The 14,581-nt window shown below is 39.6% G+C and overlaps 1 protein-coding gene across 2 annotated transcripts in view; it reads left to right on the top strand.

Moving 5' to 3' along the window:
• The window catches only part of stx8 (syntaxin 8), a 46,642-nt gene extending 32,413 nt beyond the window's left edge, over positions 1-14,229 (top strand). For both annotated transcript variants that reach the window (XM_083929148.1, XM_083929147.1), the window contains exons 7-8: positions 3,264-3,365; positions 13,476-14,229. In XM_083929148.1, coding sequence (XP_083785274.1) covers positions 3,264-3,365; positions 13,476-13,540 — 167 coding nt within the window. In that variant the 3' untranslated portion in view covers positions 13,541-14,229. The remainder of the gene's footprint in view (positions 1-3,263; positions 3,366-13,475) is intronic.
• Positions 14,230-14,581: the final 352 nt, after the last annotated feature.

Raw genomic sequence — 14,581 nt, 5'->3', positions numbered from 1 at the left:
AGCGAGTCAGCGGCATGAGGGAGTAGGTGATGTCATATGAGAGCAACATCTGTCTCTTATTGGTGTGTGTGCTCCAGGGCCCTCGTGCCTCTATACAGAAGGGCCCCGCTTTACATGCACTGTTTTGTGTGTAAAGGGCTCTCTTAGTAGCAGGGAAACAGAATAGGGAGCTTGCATTCCTGTCCTTGCCCCAATTTTTTTTAGATTATGGTGGCCAAAGTTGCCCCCTATATCATTATTTAGTGAGGTAGAGCATCACCTTATTCAAAATGATTTACATACTATTTTGAGACTTAAACTTCTGGGCATATAAAAATCGGTGTTATTATCAAACAGTCTACTATATGTGGAATCAATATTCTAAGCCTCATTTTATGCAATAGCACCCGCAGAGGGCTTAGTCCAATTCTATGAAACCATTGCTGGGTATCTCACTGATTTCAAAAGGGAGAAAGTATCTTTTGGAACCAACATGAAAAGAGATACCGGTACCATTTATGGACAGAATTTCCAAGGTGTCTGCTAATAATAAAACGGACAGGTCCTATTTGTGGTTTAACTGAACTTGGATTGCCTGGTGTTGTCTAGTGCTGAATCTTATATATATATATTAGTCATTATATTGATGAGCCTGGCTCTTGACTGCCAAATATTTATTTGCGTTTTCACAAAAACACGTTATTTTCAGTTTTAGTTTGTTGTGAAAAAAACACAACAAACACTATGGTAACAGGTCCACGGGCCGAAAGAGAGCTTGCTAATAACCTCTAGTTGCAATATAATTAGAAGAGGGCATAGTCAAGCTCTTCCACAACAAGAAAAATCAGCTTATTAGGAGGCTGGTATATATTCAGTCGCTGGCACCAGTTTCTCTGTTTAGATATTGACACACCTTCATCTTCAAGTTATCAAGCACTTAAGTACTTTGTGTTGGGTTTTTATGTTATTACCTTATGTTAGTTGGTTTGTCAATGACTTGATATACTTCAGCATCTTGTCTGTAGCATATAGCATTAAACCTTTGCTTGTTTATTATTGATGTATTAATAAAAAGGACATTATACTGCATTCTGAGAGTACCGTGACTAATAAGAGTCATTAAGATGAGTAACTGTTTATGATATTTAGGAACATGAAAAATGTCTTATTGTCCATCATGCTTTAGATAACAAATGCACATAAATAAATGCATCGTAAAGCAACTGGCGAACAGAAAAAAAAGTGTGTCTGTTTGTGCATGTGCTTTGCTCTCCCACACTGTAGCTTTTGAGGTTTATCCAGTCTAATAGCATTTTAAACAAACAATCTTTGTCGGAAACAGGGCTTTCTTTGTGGTCTGGCAGATCCAAGCCAGGGCCAGCAGCTGTCATACATGGAAGAAAAAGTTATAATAGGAAATTGAGAATTATGTCGTTAGAAACATGACTTGATAACAGGGTGAATTGAAGGACTGTGCACATGAAAAGCCAGTACCTTGTAGGGATACCATTTATGGAAATATAATTCAGCGTTTCATTGCAGCTGTAGTTAAGGTCGTTTCCTTGTACTACAGCATCTCGGCACGGTTGAGAATTCATTAATGAATTGAGATGTTATTGCAGGGCCAGAACTGAATCAAGAAACTTGGCAGCAGCAAACAAAAATCCTCCTTCATGAGTAGTTGGAGTGGCACGCGGCACAAATGGTTCAGAGTCTACACCCCTTCCCTGCCAGTAAAGGAAGAGTTTCTTCCTTCTAAATTGTTGCCTGATGCGTAGACGATGATGTGGGAGTCTCCTGGGACACTGTACATACGGAGCTCTCACGTCTCCCATCTTCTCGTCCTTGCCCCTTCACACTCTGGCCCTTCACTCCGACATGCTTTACTTTCCTTCCTCAAATTATTGGTGTAACTTAATTATCTGATGTCAGCCAAAACACAGACTGTCTTCTCAAGCTGTGATGGCTCGTGGTTGAGGAAACATGCTCTTTCAACAATCCAATTTAAAGTCAGCTAGAGCTGAAGACAAGTTTGCTCACAAGGACAAATGCTGCAGATGACCCTGAGCACGCACCTGTGGGAAGTTGATCACGGTTTGAGAAGACAAAAAGCTTAGATCAGACTGTCTGTGTACTATTTTATCATCAGTAGTAGCAATAAAATGCTGTTCCCTCCCTGGAAGAGACTGTGTCTGTTTAACTTGGCACTGAACTGTAGTTTGTGGATGAGTCTAGCTTCCCTTTCCTGTAAAACTTAAAATTTATCAGAGGCTGATACAAGTCTGTGGAGAACTTCTCTTTCGTCAACTCAACCTTGGCCTCTCTTTTAACGGTTTCTTTATTGTTCAGCCACTTATTTTTTGTCTTTTTCAATTTAGAAGGCTACTGGAGAGGAGCTATCATCACTGTTGAAGTATAAATAAAAAACAGGCCACAGCTATAGATCTCCAAATACACAGGTTTAAGAGATATGTATTGTTATTGCTCACATATTTCTTAATGTATGTTGTGACAGTTGGAATAATGATGTTATATTCCAATTAGTTGCTATTTGTTTCATTCAATTTATATCAGTCATGGGTTCCATTTCCCATTTGTGACTGTGTTCTGACTCACAACCGCAACTCCAACTTGATATTATCTCTAACAAGTATCACATTTTAAGGCCTTACCATAACAAATCAAGCATTTGGAAATCTTTCAGAGGATATCTGTTTTTGTTGTTTGGGCCAGGCCTCTGGAGATGTCATGTCAACACTGCTAGCTCTAACAAATCACACAGGCTTCCATCTGGACAACCTTCAAGTTAGGAACTCCTCCTGAAGGACCCTAGCCACACAGCCAAACACACACACATACACAAAACACACACTCCTGGGAAGCCTGGGCATAGTCCCTGGAGCCTGGGCTTATGTCTTTAAAACGTATGAGCAATAAGGGCCTGATTAAATCCAGAATGGATTCAGGAAGTAGTGAAACCATTTGAAAGCGCAAGGAGTGCTTTCACACAGCCCACTCCCTCCATCACTTCCACTCATGTCTGCATTTGAAGCCTCTGTCTTTTGAAGTTGTTGACTGCTCTGATCTGAAGTCCTTCATTTTTTCATTTTTGGTAGTTTCTTTTATGACACTAAACATATTGGGAGGTCTTTTATGTAATAAAATAAAAGAGAAAAAACACTATGAAGTTCTTATAAAGGCAGATATCAGCATAATTCAAAGCAGAAATTAACTTTATTGACCTTATCTCCTCTCCCTTTTTGTTCTTTTTCATTATCTCTCAGAAATCATTGACGACCTCGCACATCTTGTGGACAAGACAGACGACAGGATTCGTAATGAGACACGAAGGGTGAAGCTGGTGGAGACAAAGTCAGCCTCCTGTGGTGAGCCCTCCTTGTTTTTCTTTACTGTGGAGCATTTGGTCTAGTAGCAGGGACCAAAGCAGGTCTGATATCTGATCTGTGTCCTTGAAAACAAATCACAATTAATCTGTTTATTTATATCATTGATTACCAAGTATCAGGTTTCTCCTGTTTTTTTCTTCCTTCCTGCAGTTAGCAAAGCAGATGTTTAACAGACTATAGCTTCTATTGAGGACGTAACAGGCTGGTCTGTGACAGAGAGTTTGACAAAAGGATAGCACTTTTCCTTAGACACACAGGCCCCATCATGTTGGGTATAGCTCTTTTTTATAATTTTTACCATTCTGAAATTGAGCATTGTTGTTGCTATTGCTGCCTTGGTCTTCGTCTCCAGAAAGAATGGTGTTTAATGGTGCAGAAAATATGATGCTGATAGGGACAAGCCCTATTGGCTCAGAGGATGTGGGTGGTGAATGGTGGGTAGACTGACTCTGTCTGTCACGACTGCTAACATGTACCCCTTTTTGACTAAGACATTTTGATGGCCGGTTCAGAGCCGGTCCCGAATCTTGAACCCGTTCTTCCTGTTTCGACAGCCAAAGAACCGGCTCTCGGCCAGGAAAACTGGTTCCAGAGCGGCACCAACTCTTTGCTGGCCTTAAACTAGCACCACAGAGTCTTACATACAAAAATGTTGTGATTTTAGAATTTGCGGATTTTAATTGAACTTTTCTAAAGAGATGTTTTCTTTGGTATGCTTAATCAACAGAGAAACACGGTTTAAATTAAGTTATTAAAAAAACATTTATTCACAGTTATGCACAATCTTTATACACAGTTCCTCTCAGAAAATCAAAGAACTATTACCTACTGGGCAAGCAAACATAAACATGTACATGTCTGGTGTAATGGCAGTTTTCATTGAACACAGCTCCATCTGATATCTAAGCTAGCGGGCTAGCGCTAACGTTGGAGCTGGAGTTAACAAAGGCTAACATTAATGTCTTTCATTCAGTGTTAATAAGAATCAAAACGTGTTAGATAATTAACTTTCTTCTCAAACAAAATGTCCATCCACAGCACTCAAGACAAGCAGTACAAGTGTGTTGTAGTCCACCATTGTTGTTGTTATGCTTGAAGTGGGTGTTAGCATTTCTGGGGAAACCTCAGACGTATACAGTGAGGTAAAAATTAGATAAAAATGTGGCTTTCTGGGGGCTCTCCAGTCTGAGGAAAACCTAACAGGTTCGGAGAAGGTTCGCAAATTGAACAAACGGTGAACCAGCACCAGCCCATCACTAGAACTAGGTCTGGGTCGGTTGAAAAGGGGTAATAGAGTCTTGGAGCCTCATTTATAAAACTGTGCGTAGACTCCACACTAAATGTTTGCATACATACAAATGAGTTTATGTACTTATGGTAAAACCTATTTTGATTTATAAAACTTTGCGTATGCCTGCCAGCGTGTGCAGTAGGCAACAACCAAGAGGTAAACCGCAATTGTTTAATGCTATTTGGTGTTGTCTTTAATTTCTACAACCAATGATGATTTCATCAGTCACCGCAGTCCGAACGTGTACTCTGCACTCCGGTGGTTAAGAATGTGATTGTGAGACAGCGCTGATGAAACATTCATCAGAAATGTATTTAAGATTCAAGATGGCTAGAATCTGTTACATTTCAAAGGTCCTTATTATGGAATAGTTATGGCTTACTACCAAAAATAATACTGATGATTTACCGTTGATGGATTCATAAATAAAGTGTGTTATGAAGTGAAATAAAATGTTAGAGGCATAATTATTTGTATAATGATGATTCCCAGGGTCACAGAAGCAACCTCATTGTTAGCAGTACGGATAAATCTGGGATATATTTTCGTGCATCATAATGATTTGTATGGTGGTTGGTAATACACAGTCTTATGTCGTCCAGCTTGTTGATGAGAGAGCAGGCATTGGCGAGAGAGATGTTGGGTACAGCGGGTTTATGCAGGGCTGCTCTTAGCCTAGCCTGGATCCTGGTGTCCTCTGCCAGGTTGTTGGTCTTGGTGCCCTCCGCTGAGGGTGTAGTCCTCACTTTGGTGGAGCTAAACTGTCCAGGAGCAGTCTATTGCAACTGGTCTCTTAAAAACACAACCACAGTTCAATTTTTGAGGAGATTGCAAGGTTTATTGCATGTCTAACTGGAGACAATCTTGACCAGTGTCTTCTAAATCATGAAATTATTGTACAAGGTGAAATGCTTCCCCCTATTTTTTTGGAGCAAGATGCCAGGAACTACACATTGCATCTTTTTCAACATTTGTTTTGCCATCTAAAAAAATACATAGTTAAAGCAACAAGAAGTAGGATTTGCTCTCGGGCTCCCCCTATAGTTGGGAAAAAGTATTTTATTCAACTATTCTAACAGCATGAGAGCCAAGTCGCCATCCCTCTTCCTCCTTTAGCTCACGCCTCCGAGTGAACGCTGGGCCACCCTCGGATTCTGTCCCTATCCCTTTTTCTTTTCTTGGTCTCCTTCGACAAAACCTTTGCTTTCTTCAGTTTATTTTCATTTTCGGCCATGACATCAACACAGTTTGCACAGTCTACACAAGCTGGACCAGCCAACAGACAGGCATACACGCTACGCTAGACAGCTGGGCTCTGGCATCCAAATTTAAGGAGATGGAAATATATTATGAGAGTTAAAAAACTACATGGTGTTGTTTTAATGTTTTTCAGATGAAAACAGCTACCATGCGAGGTGTGTTAGCTGACTAATGCCAATCTATGGAATGTGAGAGCTTCAACCAGGCTCAGTTTGCCCAGTGAAACACCAGACAACATTGCTATTGCAAAGGCTGCATTGTTGTGCTAGGAGACCTGGCTAACAGGCGGTCACAGACAGAAGCAGAGCAGGCAGAAGGGAGGTCAGCCCTCAGAATGCCTCATTCTGTTGGCCGTGTCCCCATGGTGCCCGAGCGTGAGTTTGTTTGAAGATCCCAGAGCTCATGTGTTAGAATCAGGTCTCTTTCTTTCTTTCTTTCTTTCTTTCTTTCTTTCTTTCTTTCTTTCTTTCTTTCTTTCTTTCTTTCATTCTTTCTTTCTTTTTTGTTTAACTTGTTCTTTTGCCAGCCTAGCTCTGTCCTCCCTCTCCTCAGTTCCAGGCTTAAGAATATTCATGGAGGATGTGTGTGTATGTGTCCTTGCACTACATGTCTCTATGTGTGTCCATGCAAACGTGTGCAATTGTGTTTGAAAAGTAGGTAGTGTGTGTGTGTGTGTGTGTGTGTGTGTGTGTGTGTGTGCGTGCGTGTGCGTGTGTGTGTCAGACCTTCTCTGTGAATGGAAAATTCCCCCTTGGTCTTCTTCACTCTCACCTCAATGCTCTCCTTCTTTTTTCCATTCCTCTCTGTCATCTCCCTGCTCGTCTCTTCAGTTGTTTGACACTCGTCTTTGTGTCAAGCAGAGAAAGAATTGAAAATACTACATGCCACAAATTGTTTGGATGGCTTTCCCTCTTTCTCCATGGCAGCATGTTTACAATTCCTTAGCTTTAAAGCTTTATTTATTTTTGAAACCACCTCTCATTCAAAGCCGGCGTTTGGTGTTATGTCTCAGCCGAGTCCTTGTAAAGCTAGAAAACGTCTGGCTTTGACAGACGAGAGCATACTTAACATAACTATCCATAGCTGCCTCGTTGTAAAAGGGGCATTTTAGTTTACAGATCAAAGTTGCAATGAAAGCTGGAAACATTTCCAGAAATCTAAAATATGTTCCTCACTGTGAGATTATCAATACTAAACATCAGACATTTGCACCCAGGGGCAAAACAGTTGTGTGTGCTTGCAACAGAGATCTCCAGAAAGCTGTTGGAGGTGGTACAAGAGTACGCTGAGCGATGGGAAGGGCCATCTCACCAAAAGAGAAGGACCGACATATTGTTTTGACCATGGTTTCTGCGGCGTACTGTGCATGACTGGTGCCCGTAGTGTTGCAAAACATCCATTATGTTGAAACATACTAGATTCTTCTACAGCACGGGCTTGTGGAGACATCATCTCATGCATGTACTAAAGATTTAGACCTGATTTAACTGCATTGAAGCAGTTCCCAAGTTGAAATGCCTCATTATTTCACACTCTGCAATAGTTACAAAGAGCTTTACAAAAAGGGATCGATGGAAAAAAAGACAAAACATAGACATACATAAATCCAAAAATAGATTAGGGTTTTTATCAAACCTTCTTTTTTGCTTTTGAACCAAACTTCTTTGCTATTTCAAAGAATCTGAGCATGCACAAACACATTCACATGTATAAACTCAACTTGAATACCTTTTCAGTAGCAACATGTGTCCATAGCACCGAGTATTAAAGAGTTTGCATTAATATGTCTGGTCAGATTCGTAGTCTTATTAACTTATTCTTTTTTCAGAAATTTACAGATTTATAAATCAGAATTTGACTAAATATATAATTGTTTTTGTTACTGAATCTCTGATATCGATTGGCGGTGGTAAGCAAAGATTTTCAAACAGTGCCCGTCCAATGCTGTCAATTAAACAAGCTTAGCATGATTCACAGAGTCATTACCACTTGTTTTAGATGATGTTGGTGGGAATTGAGGAGTGAAGGCTTTGAGTTTGGTTGGATTAGTGGAGCAGATTAGTCTACGGGACCAAAGGATCTTCTGGAGAGTAGTGTGAGTTCCCCAGAGCTTAGGCATCCTCATCAGGCAACATTGGTGCTTGAGCAGCTCTTCTCAACAGAGATAATCCTCAGTGTTTTGAGAGCCACTTCTGCAACCCTGTGAATCCTGCAGGTGGCTCACATCTCAAGTAGGTTTGTACTGTTTGGACTAGAGGGGATGTCTAAAGAGACTGTGGGTGAGGGGTGGCCTTTATTAGTGTTGGAAGAAGAGCATGTAGGGCGAGTAATTAACATGAATCTATAGTTAAGCGTTAAGGAAACACTAATTTTGCTTAATAGGAAAGTCTAACTTTTAAAACTCTGTCTACTTGAATCTGTTTGATATTTCTTTCCAGCTTGTTCCTCCCATTGCCCTGACATTGTATACTGTTGGAAACCAGATATGGCAATTGAGTATGTTTCACATGGTTGATGAAAGGGTTGCTGCTAATGATATTTCCACATCTGAGATTTTTCTTACAAGAAATCTATAAATATTTGAAACCCTTTTCACATGTCTTTTTTGCCAGGGTTTCAGTGAAAACTATTTAGTCCTGGTTATTGTGCTCATACCACAAAATCACCCTGTGATTACATTTGGTTTCATCTGTCAGCTCAATATCTGACCTTTTAATCTCACGTTTATTACTTTAACATGGTAATTTATCGGCAGACCAGTGCACTAAACTGCGTAGCTGCAAAATTATATTATAAAAATACAGAAATATTAATGAGACAGTTTTTTAGCCATGCTAGGATATGGTATCAAGACATGTCTGTCCCCTACTTTGTTCCTGACTGAAATATTTCAACAACTATTGGATAGATTCCCATGGAATTTGATTCATAAAATCAGGGTGCTCTCTCTCCTAAGTTAACAATACCTGGGCTTTGGGTATCAGCCGATACTGAGCACTCATTTGATACCAGTGTTTAATTAATAAGATTTATGCCTCACTGTGTGAAAGTTCCTGGGATTATTACTTTATGTGACTTAAACATTGCTTTCCTAACTTTGTAAAATAAAATGTAACAAAAAAATGCATAGAAACACATTTTGTGATTTTGTTATTTATTATTAAAATAATAAATAATAACGATAAAGAATTAAACGGATCAGCCGCATTGTCACCGATACCCAATCCAGTCAGTATCAGCCTGATTACCGCTATCAGTAAAAGTATCCGTGTATCCCTAATGGGGTGAACCCCTGGCTCTTTCTATAGTGGTGCCACGAGGTTCAACATTTTTAGTACATTTATTCATGTTTCTGTGCCATCATCAGATCAAAATTTCAGTTTGTCTAATGCTAGGATTTATGACCATGTACCTCCAAAACTAATGAAATTCAGTCTCAGCTGTACTTTTTGTTTACTAATGATTAGCAAATGTTAGCACGCTAACATGATAAACTAAGATGGTGACCATGGTAAACATCCTACCTGCATGTTAGCATTTTCAGTGCAACCATGTAAGTATGATAACGTTAGAATTTAGCTTAAAGCAATGGTTTTAGACTCTTGTTGGGTGTGGACTAATGCTCACGCAATGTAAGTATTAGAAATAATCAAGAAATACCTATGTTTTATATGTGTTTGTCACACTTGAAGCCAAAAACCATTCAAAGTGTTTGTCCTGTGTTTGTGCAGTGAGAAAAATAAAGACTAACTTTGTTAAAATAAAATCCGTCTCTTTTTCTTCAAAGTTCATCTTCGCCTTTTGTGGTCCGAAAAGATCTTTGAACCATAAGCAGGGGGCCCTGAAGGAGTAGTGAGGGAGGTTCGGGGGTTGTCTCGCTCTGTTCAGGGCTCTCCCCAATTATTCCGTTTTCTCTGTGATTTGTCTTACTGATGTGTCTGAAAATTGCTAAGATGGGAATGAACCCAGACTCTGCCCTCCAAAGCTCCTGGGTGGTCAGTCTATCAGCAGACACCAACTATCTCCCTGAGCATCAGTGTCACACCAGAGCCCTAATCTATTTGGCAAGCAAACGCCGTTATTGTCATTAGTTTCTGGAGGCCTCCTGGGGGTCAGGAGTAGCTTGTTTAGTTACTGAGGCAGACAGCATTTGCCCAAGGAACAGGAGGGTGAGGGTCAGTGTGGGTGTCTAATGTGGCTTCATGACTGACTGTTATATGACATTGGAGGGTGTGAGAGCCTTGCTCCACACTAGCATATGCATATGTTGCCATGGTGTTGTCAAATGCAGTTGCTGACAGATGTTGGACCAGGCTGAATGAATTTCTGATGTCTGAATCTGATGTGGACTGGGTGCTGCGTCTATATCGTTTTCACCCAAACAAAGATAATTGCTGGAAATCTGTGTGTGTGTATTTGCTTAAAGCGTGAGGCTTTTAAAGAGCCATCACAGAAAACTTTTTGAGCGTATGTTTCTACTTGGCCGTTCATTTTATGCTCACATGTGTAAGTTATCAGGAGGAGAGGTCGTGTATAGAACAGTGATAACTTCTGACATGCATGTTCCGTGGATTTATATATGAACACCTTCCCCTCAAATAGAATAGAAACACACCGGGCTCACAGAATTAACTATATGCAGAGAAAGAGAGAGTCAGCCATAAATACCTAAAAGAAACAAAAGAACGGCACAATGAGTCAAAGACATCGGGACCCCTTGCAGCCTTATACCCCATATGCTGGCAAAGAAACCAGCCATCAGCCTTACATTTCATCAGACCACCACACGACCACCACTACCACCGCAAGCAATTAGTTCAGCATGGCTTATATCTCGCCCTGTCTCTCTCCCTGTGGGAAAGACGACCAATTAGCCCGTGCATGGAAAACGCGGGAGGAGAGAGCCAAAGAATGAGAGAAATGTAAACCCAAAGTGAAAGGTTGGGGGGAAAATACCAGCCGCATGCTAAATAACAATGGACAACTTGAGTCAGTGAGGGGACTGTCAGACCAGCCAGTTATGCAGTTGTTTGAAACCTTCACTTCTGTGCCACTCAGGCAGGAGGAAGGAACAAAACAGGGGAAATAAGGGTGGCCGCAACCTTGGAGAAAGTTCTTCATATCTTACGTGTGTGTCTGTGTGCGTGTGCGTGTGCACGTGCGTGCGTGCATGGTAAAGTTCACAGAATAAATATGCTATACTGACAGATAGACCACCAGGTCCTAAAGACATTCAAGTGTTTATGATGTGCACAATATAAGCTAGTCATGCCATGCCAGAGAGTCTGTTGCGACCTACAAATGGGTCGCAGTAAATTTATTAGGGTCTCCAAAGAATTTTGTAGAATTTAAATAGTCCTTTATTTGATATGCTGTTGTTGTGGTTGATAAATTCACAGCAATGCTAATTACACATGGAATGAACATTTTCACTCCTTGATTTTAACTTACTTTTGGGCTGTGACCAAAGTAATGTTACAGTAAGTATTGTTACAGTCACGCGCAAGGATATTCATGATAATCCCAATAATGGAAATTCACCACCATTAACTCGTTTTGTTTTTTATTGCAAATCGCAATAAAAATGATTATGATGTCTCATTGCTAATATGTATATTATTCCCCACATTGCACGTATTTTGTCTCATTTATCTATAGGCTATATTATTTCACTGATGATCTCTGCCTAAATGCATTACTTGGTCTTATTTATAAATGCATAAATGCATATAGGCTATGTTTTAAAGATCACATGCATAAAACCAAGTTGTCATTTATCAAACATATAAAAGTATCTCTTGCAAATGGCTGTTTTACCTATTCAAGACAATAGAAGGCAGTCAAAACATTTTTTTAGAAATGTTCATGTGTGCACATATTTGCTGTTTTAATGATATACAGGTAAGGCTTATTGTGACTAGACCGCAGTGGTTTGTCATTTTAAAAAAAGTGAGTCACCAGAAAAAACCCCACCCACTATCACTTCTCTAATATGAAAGTCTTTCGTACCAGCTGAGCTGTATATATATATATATATATATATATATATATATATATATATATATATATATATATCTAGAGGTCTAGAGGTTTGGTACAGAAATGCTAAACCTCTAGAATAAGTGAGAGAGCACTATGATATAATATATATATATATGTATATATATGTATATGTATATATATATATATATATATATATACATACATACACACATATATCACAGTGCTCTCTCACTTATTCTAGAGGTTTGGCATTTCTGTACTGCAGTTACTTGTTACTTATTGGCTACTGAGATACTAATAAATCTGTGATAAACTAATATCGGCCTAAATACCGCCCAAGCGATTTATCCGTTGCACTTTAGCCTTATTTCCAAGTTGGTAACCTTCAATAAAATTTGATTAAGTTTCCCCCCCCCCCAAAAAAAAAGTTTGTCTTTTTTACGAATAATGGAAATCCCACCTGTAGTGATTTTACAACAGAAAGGGTTTTCTTATTCCCTTGCGTGGTGACTATAATAAAAAGTGTAATATTTTCAGGTCCTAGGGGTAAAGCTCTTTGATGAAGTGTGAGTGAGCTTTTGCACATTTTCCTCTGCTTCCATGGTATCAGTGAAAAACAATGATTATCCTCTCAAAGCAGAATCAAAAACATATGCCTATCACAGTGTGCGATCTGCGGCAATAAAGCTTTTGAGGCTGTTGAACGCATGTAAATTGCATTAAGTCATCAATAGAAGAATGGTGATACGCTGTGAGGGCATAAGCACTTGGGACTTACGTTAGATCAAGGATTTTGAAAATTAGTGGTGAGGTATATAGGCTTCTTACCTCTTCCAAGTGTTTTCCCTTGTGTAAGCTGCATTTCCCTCCTTCTCTGTGAGTCTGTCTCAGCTCAGGTTTGGAGTGCCTCAGCTGCTTGAATTTTCAACACTCAAGTTAAAGGGGATTTGTTGAACTGCAAAGGTTTTTTTACCACACGGGGGTATAGTAAAGTTAATTTAAGGCAAACACATTTTTTGATTAAATAGTGACCTCATTGAAATAGTCAGACTGTGTAAAGCCGTCTTTCTCAAAGTTAGAGTCGGGACCTTTTATTAGTGAAAGAATTTTCCTAATTAAAATAAAAGAAGAACGTTCTTTTGTTTTTTTGCTACGCTGGTCTGTTCAGCTCAGACTCCATCCGCAAACAGGAATAAGTAGTGCATTTGTTTGGAACTATTTTCGCCTGAGGATTAATACACATTTGGTAATGTAGTGAGATGCTTATGAGATCAACCAAAAATAAAAAAAATCAGACCTGTGCATAGTATTGACTGAATATGTTACCTATTGCAAAAGTGTGACACACAACTGGGTTTTTGAAAGAACTGTAGCACAGATGACTAAGCTCTATCAGGCTCACAGACTTTGTTAGCAGGATCAGTTCATTGTTGGTTTTAGTCTTACCATGGGATTTGTTAACAATGAAAGAAATGTCAGAAGTTGTTTCCCTTTTGCCATCTGATTTACTTTTTCTCTCCCCTTTCCTCACTCAGGGATGCTGGTGGTGATCGTACTGCTTCTTATAGCCATCGTAGTGATCGCTGTGTGGCCTGTGTAGCTGATGAGGACGGCAGTGACATCACAGACCTGTGCTGAACTACAGTTTGGTGCAGAGTATCAGCTTGAAACCTTTGCATCTACGGTGCACACATGTACAGTCATTCAAACACTGTTTCACATCAGATTTGATTTTCTTGTTTTTCATCTTCATACTGAGGTCAATGATGGCTGCCTAACCAAGCCAATGTGAAAGGAAGACTTCAGTCCTTTAACGGCACATTTTTTTTCCTTTTATCCAGTAAGTCCTTGGTTTGGTGAAAGGCATAAGTAACCCTGCTGAAGTTTGTGTTCTTTCAGTAGAATATATTGCTTAGGTGTAAATTGTTCTCTGTAACAGTTTGTCTGGCTCATTAAACTGACAGTGTATCAAGAAGTTAAATTATGTGGAGGTTTGTAAGCCTTTTGAAAAAAAGTTTCGGCCTGTACTGTGATGAATATTGACCCAACAGTAGGACCTCCCCCAGATAGCAGGAGGTTTCCTCTAATAAGTCTGTCTGTGGTCAGGGCTGAGGCTCACACTGGGTACAGTCATTTTGCAAGCTTTGCAATATTCACACTCACTTATATTTACCCATGCATTACTGTAGCAGCTGTAATGTTTTCATTTGTCTTTGGATTTTATAAAGTTTATAGAATGGCTCTCAGCCAAAACAAACAGGTCAGCTGTGAAAGTAACATGGCACCTTTCCTTCCTTGTAAATCAATTCAGCTTGTAATTTCTAATAAATGACATTTAAATATATTAGTCCCTGGACTCCTGTCTGGCTGTGTTAATGCTAATACTATGGAGGATTGCACTGTTTTGTAACATGATATTACACTAGACACACTAGTACCACTTCCATATTTCCATTGAAATCTGCATGAAATGGTTTGTCTACTATTGTTAAAATAACACAAAATGGCAACCAGTCAATGGAGACAAGCTGGCTGTATGCCTGAGTATTAAAAGTCCCATATTACTTTGGGTTTCTACTAGATTTTTCTTCATACTGTCTGATTATAGCCGTATTCATCCTCAGTCTGAAACGCTCTGTTT

Source organism: Echiichthys vipera (assembly GCF_963691815.1).
Source record: "Echiichthys vipera genome assembly, chromosome: 2".
In the NCBI taxonomy this organism is placed as follows: domain Eukaryota; kingdom Metazoa; phylum Chordata; class Actinopteri; order Perciformes; family Trachinidae; genus Echiichthys; species Echiichthys vipera.
Note: the sequence above shows the minus strand (reverse complement) of the source record. Positions and strands in the feature narration are given on the sequence as shown.